The 9519-nt window shown below is 46.4% G+C and overlaps 1 protein-coding gene across 13 annotated transcripts in view; it reads left to right on the plus strand.

Annotated features, from left to right (window-relative positions):
* Positions 1-8810: 8810 nt before the first annotated feature.
* The window catches only part of HNRNPH1 (heterogeneous nuclear ribonucleoprotein H1), a 9603-nt gene continuing 8894 nt past the window's right edge, over positions 8811-9519 (plus strand). For 11 of the 13 annotated variants that reach the window (XM_024765242.1, XM_024765209.1, XM_024765219.1 and 8 more), the window contains exons 1-2: positions 8811-8876; positions 9362-9490. In XM_024765242.1, the coding sequence (XP_024621010.1) occupies positions 9394-9490 (97 nt within the window). In that variant the 5' untranslated portion in view covers positions 8811-8876; positions 9362-9393. Of the gene's footprint in view, positions 8877-9358; positions 9491-9519 lie in introns of those variants that run through there. The other 2 variants (XM_024765237.1, XM_024765249.1) reach the window with 2 other exon arrangements.

Below are 9519 nucleotides of genomic sequence, written 5' to 3' on the forward strand. Positions count from 1 at the left end.
ACGCGAGCTGCTTATATGACATCTCCACTTGGATATCTTGGAGGCATTTCAAATTTAACATGTTTAAAATGGATCTACTGACATGCCCCTTCCTTTCTGCCTGCCTGCAGCTCTCCCCATCTTCACTCACTCCAGTGCACTGACCTTCACATGTCCTTTTGCCTCCTCTCCCTAATCCATCTCTCATCCAACACTTACTTGTTCATGCCTACTACATGCCAGGCACTCCATCCAGTGTTAGCAATATAACCAACATTCTAGTGTGGGGAACAGGCAATAAAAAGTAATTACATAGGGCTCCCTGGTGGTGCACTGGTTTGGGAGTCCGCCTGCCGGTGCAGGGGACGCGGGTTCGTACCCCGGTCCGGGAGGATCCCGCGTGCCGCGGAGCGGCTGGGCCCGTGAGCCATGGCCGCTGAGCCTGCGCGTCCGGAGCCTGTGCTCCGCAACGGGAGAGGCCACAACAGTGACAGGCCCGCGTACCGCAAAAAAAAAAAAAAAGATAATTAAATAAATAAATAAGATAATCACAGAGTGCAGAAACACTGTGAAGGAAATGAATAGAGGAATTTGATAGAGAAAGACCTGAAGAAGGAGCTAGTGAGGATGAGCATTTGCGGAGAGAGCTCCAGGCAGAGAAGATACCATCTGCAAAGGCCTACAGGTGGAAAAGAGCAGAAAGGAGGTCAGTGTGGCTGGGGAGTAAAAAAGGGGGTGGAAAAGTAATGAGGTGCTAGAGAGGTACACAGCATCACATCATGCAGGACCCTGAAGACCACAGCAAAGAAAGGACTTAACTTGAAGTGCAATGAGAGCCACTGAGGATTTAAAGCAGGGGAGTTACATGATATGATTTGCAGTTTTGAAAGATGACTCTGGATAATGGTTATGGGGTTTCTTTATGGGGTGATGAAAATGTTCTAAACTTAGAATGTGATGGTTGGACAACTCTGTGAATATACTAAAAAAAAATTGTATGGTATGTGAATTATATCTCAGAAAAGCTGTTGGCAGGAAAAAAAATCATTCTGACTGTGGTGAGGGTGACCAGACAAATGCCAAGAGTATAGCCAGGGAGATCAACTGCATTCATCAGATGACAGAGGGATGAAGGAACCTGGGCCAGAGTGCTGCCCATGGGTACAAGGCAGGGTGTGGTGAATGTCATATGGGGTGGGGGGAGGAAGGAGGATTCCTTATGAAACTATTCCCAGCACAGAAGCAAGAATAATCTTTGAAGGATATAAATTGGATCGTGCCACTGTGCACCTTGACCCTTCAGTGGTTTCCTTCTGCAGGTAGAAGCAACCCCTCCTTGCCCATTTGGCCTTGGGGCTGCCACTCCTGCCTTGGAGTCTCCCAGCCTCAAAGCCTCCCCTCTGCCAAATCACTCTCTTCTAACCAGGCCCTATCACCTGTCAAATCCCAGTTTAAGTGCCACCTTCCAGAAACTTTCTCATCCCCCAAATTACATTAGGGGCTCCTGCACAGCACTTGCCAAAATCTGTAGTCATGGACTGAATTGCATATATCTTAATTTTTTGTTCATCTCCCCCTCTAGATTGGAAGTTCCTAGGGCAGGGATGTTTTCTCCTGTGATCATCATGCCTCTAGGGCTCATCCCAGAGCATGGCGTAGGAACTGTACTGGAACATTTGTTGGGTAAATTCTTGAATAGAATGCATATGTGAAAGCTAGTAAGCAGTGGGTGAAAGAAGCTTCCAAAAGGATAATGAAATTAAAAAGACTCAAAAATGTAAGGGGCAACCCACAGAGTGAGAGAAAATATTTGTAAATCATATATCTGATAGGGGATTAATATCCAGAGTATATAAAGAACCCCTAAAACTCAACAACAAAAAAACAAAACAACCCAATTCAAATATAGACAAAGGACATGAATAGACATTCTCCAAATGAGATATACAAATGGCCAATAAGCACATGAAAAAAAATGCTCAATGTCTCTAATCATTAGGGAAATGCAAATCAACACCACAGTGAGATACTGCTTCACACTTTTTAGGACATCTACTGTCAAAAAACAAAAACAAAGCCAGAAAATAGCAAGCGTTGGTGAGGATGAGGAAAGACTTGGAAGCTGTGTGAATTGCTGGGAGGTATGTAAAATAGTTAAGGTACATATCTAGGAATGGAATTGTTGAATCATATGGTAATTCTATGTTTAACTTTTTAAAGAACTGCCAAAATGTTTTCCATACAGGCTGAAACAATGGAAAGCAGGAAATCAAACATAGTTGCACACCAAAGTTCAAAGCAGCACTATTTACAATAGCTAAAAGGTGGAACCAACCCATTAATGGATAAGCAAAATGTATTATATACATACAACAGAACGTTATTCAGCTTTAAAAGGAAGGAAACTGAGGACATGGATAGACCTGAAAACATTATGTTACGTTAAATAAACCATACACAAAAGGACAATTATTGTATGATCCCACTTATCAGGTACTAGAATAGGCAAATTCCTAGAGACAGATAGTAGAATAGAGATTACCAGGGTCTGCAGGAGCAGGATTGGGGAATTAAGTGTTTAAAGGGTACAGAGTTTCAGTTGGAGAAAATGAAAAAGTTCTAGAGATGGAGAGTGGAAATATTTGCGCAACACTGTAAATGTATTTAATACCACTGAACTGTACACTTAAAAATCGTTAAAATGGGGCTTCCCTGGTGGCGCAGTGGTTAAGAATCTGCCTGCCAATGCAGGGGACATGGGTTCGATCCCTGCTCTGGGAAGATCCCATATGCTGCAGAGTAACTAAGCCCACGTGCCACAACTACTGAATCGGTATGCCACAACTACTGAGGCCCACGCACCTGGAGCCCATGCTCCTCAACAAGAAAAGCCACTGCAATGAGAAGCCCGCGCACCTCAACAAAGAGTAGCCCCTGCTCGACGCAACTAGAGAAAGCCCATGCACAGCAATGAAGACCCAACAGATCCAAAATTAAATAAATAAAACATTTTAAAAGGTAAGTAATGACACTAGTCATCAATACATTTTGAACACATGGCCGAAGGATTCAACCACAGTGAGTGCCCCAGCTGAAGCTTTGGAAAATCAGGGCCAATACCCTGAAGGTTCAAAACCAATGGTTGTCACATTCTGCCTAAAGGAGATGCGCTGAGAGAACCGAAGAGGTTAGGATCCCCTTGCCAGGTCACCCCAGCAGCTGACCTCACTCCATCAGGAGCGCCAGCCCCTCCCCTCAGCTGCAATGCTGGGCTGGCTGTGGGGATGCCTTTGTTTTTCTATCTCACTTAGGAAAAGTACGTATCAGAATTCACACTGAGCGGTTTAAATGGTTTCAGAGCCCTCACCAGGCATGGGAGGAGTTCTTATTTAAGACAACCATGATTATGCAGCTGAAAGGGCCGAGCCATGCTGCACCGGGTTGGGATGGGCTTGGGACTCTGTACCCAGGTTCTAACCACTGAGCCACCGTCGCTATGCTTCCAGTCTCCAGCTTCAAAGTGGGGTCCCCCGGTCCTCAGCACGATCCGGAGGCAGCTGATGCCGTGGTGCTAGAAGGATGGGATGAAACTCACATTCAACCCATTAATGGATAAGCAAAATGTATTATATACATACAACAGAACGTTATTCAGCTTTAAAAGGAAGGAAACTGAGGACATGGATAGACCTGAAAACATTATGTTACGTTAAATAAACCATACACAAAAGGACAATTATTGTATGATCCCACTTATCAGGTACTAGAATAGGCAAATTCCTAGAGACAGATAGTAGAATAGAGATTACCAGGGTCTGCAGGAGCAGGATTGGGGAATTAAGTGTTTAAAGGGTACAGAGTTTCAGTTGGAGAAAATGAAAAAGTTCTAGAGATGGAGAGTGGAAATATTTGCGCAACACTGTAAATGTATTTAATACCACTGAACTGTACACTTAAAAATCGTTAAAATGGGGCTTCCCTGGTGGCGCAGTGGTTAAGAATCTGCCTGCCAATGCAGGGGACATGGGTTCGATCCCTGCTCTGGGAAGATCCCATATGCTGCAGAGTAACTAAGCCCACGTGCCACAACTACTGAATCGGTATGCCACAACTACTGAGGCCCACGCACCTGGAGCCCATGCTCCTCAACAAGAAAAGCCACTGCAATGAGAAGCCCGCGCACCTCAACAAAGAGTAGCCCCTGCTCGACGCAACTAGAGAAAGCCCATGCACAGCAATGAAGACCCAACAGATCCAAAATTAAATAAATAAAACATTTTAAAAGGTAAGTAATGACACTAGTCATCAATACATTTTGAACACATGGCCGAAGGATTCAACCACAGTGAGTGCCCCAGCTGAAGCTTTGGAAAATCAGGGCCAATACCCTGAAGGTTCAAAACCAATGGTTGTCACATTCTGCCTAAAGGAGATGCGCTGAGAGAACCGAAGAGGTTAGGATCCCCTTGCCAGGTCACCCCAGCAGCTGACCTCACTCCATCAGGAGCGCCAGCCCCTCCCCTCAGCTGCAATGCTGGGCTGGCTGTGGGGATGCCTTTGTTTTTCTATCTCACTTAGGAAAAGTACGTATCAGAATTCACACTGAGCGGTTTAAATGGTTTCAGAGCCCTCACCAGGCATGGGAGGAGTTCTTATTTAAGACAACCATGATTATGCAGCTGAAAGGGCCGAGCCATGCTGCACCGGGTTGGGATGGGCTTGGGACTCTGTACCCAGGTTCTAACCACTGAGCCACCGTCGCTATGCTTCCAGTCTCCAGCTTCAAAGTGGGGTCCCCCGGTCCTCAGCACGATCCGGAGGCAGCTGATGCCGTGGTGCTAGAAGGATGGGATGAAACTCACATTCAAACGTTCTCAATCCTTACTACTCAGAAAATTTTAAAGTTTTATAGCTACAAGTAATGTGTTCAGCATTAAAACAATTTAAAATACAGAAGAGAGTGAGTTCCCTGGCAGTCCAGGGCTTAAGAACCCACACTTCCATTGCAGGGCACAGGGGCCCAATCCCTGGATGGGGAACTAAGATCCCGCGAGTGGTGTGTGGCCAAAAAAAAAAAGAAAGAAAGAAAAAGAAGAAAGAGAAAATACAAAGAAGAAAAAAAAATTTTTTTATATATGTATAAGATTATACATATATCTTTTCCATATATGTATAATTTTTCTTTATGCATGTATGTACCTATATTTCCAGGAAGTTGAGCCATACTGTATTATTGCTTCATAATAATGCATAACAATTATTGTTTCGTTTTTTTTACTCAATGAATATTGTAAACATCTTTCCAAAAATATAATTCTAGTCACCATTTAAAAAAACTGCAAAGTATTGCATTATATAGGTCAGTTTTTCTCAACTTTTTTTTCCTATGACTGTCACCCAAAGGAACCTTTTTAGACAATTTTTTCCTAATTCTCCCCCATGTGAAATGTTAATAGCATAGATATACTGTATATCTTTTTAGGTACCGTGGCCAAAAACCATTGTTAATAGCCTAGATGTATTCACTCTTCTCCCCACAATCAAGAACCAATTTTGTCCCCTTGGGAGGCTATATTGACCCCGGTGACAATGCATGATAAAGTTGTACTATAATTTATTCAATACACCATTAGACATTTAAGTTGCTTTTAAAATTTACCTATTTCACGCTGTGATGAATATTCTTACAAATTTAAATCTGTGCAAAAGTAGATGTGGAATGTATGGGTCCAAGGTAATGCGTATTTTTAAGACCTTGAATATACATTGCCAGTAGCCCTCTAGTGCACCGATTTACAGTCCAATGGGCATGGCACTTCCCTGCATTCTTTCCAGCTCTATTATGACTCTTTTTAGCGGTCATTACTTTTTTGTGTCAGAGCCACGTGGCTTGTTGGATCTTTGTTCCCTAGTTGTGGTGTGCAGGCTTAGCTGCCCCGTGGCTTGGGGGATCTTAGTTCCCTGACCAGGGATCAAACCCTCATCCCCTGCATTGGAAGGCGGGTTCTTTACCACTGGACCACCAGGGATGTCCCGAGGTCATCAATTTTAAGACACACCATGTTTTATGTACCACTTATAAAAAAATTTCGCCAATTAAACTAGGATGCGCCACTGGTTCTTAAGGCACATCCCTGTTTTGAGAGGTTAAACTGAAAAATATGTGCTTTAGAATTGGTGAAAAAGATAATGAATAAATGTGCTTCATCTCTGTATAGGAAAGGGCTTGCTAAGCTTAAAGACAAACTCAAAGTATCCAGGTCTTTGACTTCACCAAAATGAAAAACCTCTGTATATCTAAACATTAAAAACAACAACAATTAAAAGGTAATCAAACAGAAAAATGTTTGGGGCAATTATGGCCAAGGTAATAGTCTTAATAAAGACCAAAAGAGCACTGGAGAAAGAAGCTGAACTGACAATTTATATGAGGGAATCAGCATTAATTGTATATAATTTATTCTATTTTACTAATAATCAAACATGCAAATTAGAGATACGGTTTTTCTCAGTATTAAATTAGCAAAGATTAGAGGAAAGGAAAATTTCAATGCCAGCAAAACAAAGGGATACGGAACCCTCACCTGCTGCTGAAGAGTGTTGTCAAGTGCGATAACCTTTTACTATAAGTAGCCCTAAAAATATTCAGATTCTTTCATTGAATAATTTTACTCCTAAAAATCTATCCTGAGGAAATGATCTAATATTCTATGATGATTATACATTACATCTACTTATCATGGAAGAAAATCCTAGAAAACTTTAGGAAAAATAAACATCTTAGGGACTTCCCTGGAGGTCCGGTGCTTAGGACTCCGCACTTTCACTGCTGAGGACACCGGTTCGATCCCTGGTCAGGGAACTAAGATCCCGCAAGCCAGGCTGCCAAAAAACAAACAAACAAATCTTAGAAGTGTAGCTGTGTTGTTAAAGGGCGAAAACATGACATACTGTGTATCTTTTTAGGGTTTTTTTTGGCCACGCAGCTTGTGGGATCTTAGTTCCAGGACCAGGGATTCAACCCAGGCCACGGCAGTGAAAGCACTAAGTCCTTTCACAAGGGAATTCCCGAAAACATGATTTTATAATGCAATACCAGGGGGATCAGGGTTTTTCCCTCATCTAATCAGAAACTAGTGTTCTTAGGTCATTTTTATTTTGCCCTCGCCCTGCAGTTTCCAGAATCCTAGTTCCCTGAACAGGGATGGAACCCAGGCCCTCGGTCCGGTCCCAACCACTGGACCGCCAGGCAACTCCCTTCTTAGGTCATTTAATTAGACCAGAGCTCTTAAATGCTGTAACCTATTAAGAAACCTTGAGAGATATCTTTGTGATGTCCTGGAGAGATAGCACCGAAAAGCAAAAACTGTTTTTGCTTTTGAATCACTCAGAGATAGACCATCAATCTGTAAGACTTGGGAATCCCACATCTTGGTGACTTCAGCCAAAATGCCCTCTATTTCCTCTAGCTCTTTTTGCAATTGAGGGCAAGGAGCATCATTCACCATGATTGTCCCGTCTGAGTCCCCTTCACACCCAGCAACAGAGTTTTCCTTTTCAAACAGGTCCTATTCCGCCCTGCTGAAGACCTGCCAAAGCCTTCTCGTGTGCTTGGAGTTATCACCCTTGCCAAGGCCTAAATGGCCTTTTAGGATCGGGCTTCGCCTACCTGTGGGACCTTATCTTGGATCATCTTCTCCCTGTTCCATTGATGTCCTCTCCAGTTTTCTCAAACCTGTTAAAACCGGATACGACTTCCAGACCATTGTAGGGACGAAAACGTGCTTTACTTGCATCTTCCCGTGGTGGCACTCAGAGAGGCCTTCGCTGTGGTACCCCTGTGTTTATTGCATGTGTCCACCAGGCCGAGGTGGGGAGGACAGCCGGCATCAGACAAGGGGAGGACTGGAAGGCTACGGGAATGGTCCCAGTTTCCGCAGTGCTGCCGGAAATCACGAACATCACTAGTCTCGGGCCATATGCGCACATGGGGTGACCCTGGAATCTTGCCGAACTGAAGGCCTCCACCTGGAGAATGGACATAACGGTATCTACTTAACTTTGGGAGAATTAAGGGGGAACCTGCTCGGGAGAGCGAAGACCGGCGTGCACCGGCGGCTTACCCTACGCTCACGAGGCGCGACGGGTCGCGCATCCGGCGCCCCCCTCGTGCGAGCGCCCAGACGGCCGACCCCGGGGCGAGGCAGCGGGGGGTCCTAGGGTGGGAGTTCGTTAGGGCAAAAGCGGGGTACAGGACTGGGGTCCGGGCCCCAGGCCCAACGGCGGCAGGTAAGGGGCAGTGGCGGCACAAAGGACTTGGACATGCTCCCGGCGCCGCGGGGGTGGCTTTGGGTGCAGGAAGTATGCAGTCCCGCAGCCCCCAGTTTGTCACGGGATGGCTCTAGGGAGAAAAGGAGTATAGGCGGCGCAAGGGAGGGGAGCACTTGTACTTTCAGGTCTGCTAGGACTGCGGATAATAGGCTACGGACACCTCATCACAACCCAGAGCCCGGTACTGTTCCCGTAGGGAACTAATTGCCGCCACACCCCTCCCCCTTCTGGCGGGTAAGTCGAGCGAACGGTTTGAAGGAAGACGCATGCGCGTGAAACTCAAACCGCTAAGGCTCGAATAATCGCGGTAAGGCGCAGGCGCAAAAAAGCCCGGCGGGTTTAAGGAGGTGGGCGGGGCTGACCCCAATACGCATGCGTATAATAATTTACAGGAGGGAGGTGGGCCGGCTCATAATATTACGCATGCGCCCGAGCTCTGTGTGACGCAAGGGGGCGGTGCGGGAACCTAGCTGCGCGTGCGCAGAGCTTGTTCAAAGGGCCTTATTTAGGTTGCGCAGGCGCCCGTTAGCCATTTCGTCTCAGCCGCGCCGAAGTTGTGTGTGCAGGTGAGTGTTTGGTGTTCCGTATTTACCACCTAGCGGCCCCCGACGATACCAGTTTTGCGAGGATTTCTTGTCCCAAGGTCTCTGTAGAGGCTGCGGGGGCTTTAGCAAGGTGCGGGCTGCCGTTAGACACCAGGAATGGTTCGCCTAGTCGTGGCAGGGCCGATGAGGCCTGCAGGCCGCGCCGACTCTATTGTGTGAGATGTCGGAGGAGGCGGAGCGGAAGCGGCCGCCGCCATTTCCTTGCCTCCACGCTGGCGCTAGGCCGGGTGCCCCCTCGGCTTGGGGCACTGGTACCTGATGCGCAGAGCGGCCTCGGGGACCCGGCCGCTGGCCAACTGGGCGTTCGGTGTTGGAGTCGCCTGGGTCGGAACGTCCGCACGGGCTCGACCTTTATGGAGGCGCCGCGGGCCGGCAGGGCGTTTCAAGATCAGAGGGCTGTTTAATTTTAACATTTTTCAGGTCTGACCCTCATCCTCATCTTGCAGGCTGTTTCGACGCCAGGACATCCTAAGAGACGATGATGTTGGGCACCGAAGGCGGCGAGGGATTCGTGGTGAAGGTCCGGGGCTTGCCTTGGTCCTGCTCGGCCGACGAAGTGCAGCGGTTTTTTTCTGGTGAGTCTGAAGCTGAGGCAGGAGTTCAG

This window comes from Neophocaena asiaeorientalis, unplaced genomic scaffold (assembly GCF_003031525.2).
Source record: "Neophocaena asiaeorientalis asiaeorientalis breed wild unplaced genomic scaffold, Neophocaena_asiaeorientalis_V1.1 scaffold241, whole genome shotgun sequence".
NCBI classification, from domain to species: Eukaryota; Metazoa; Chordata; class Mammalia; order Artiodactyla; family Phocoenidae; genus Neophocaena; species Neophocaena asiaeorientalis.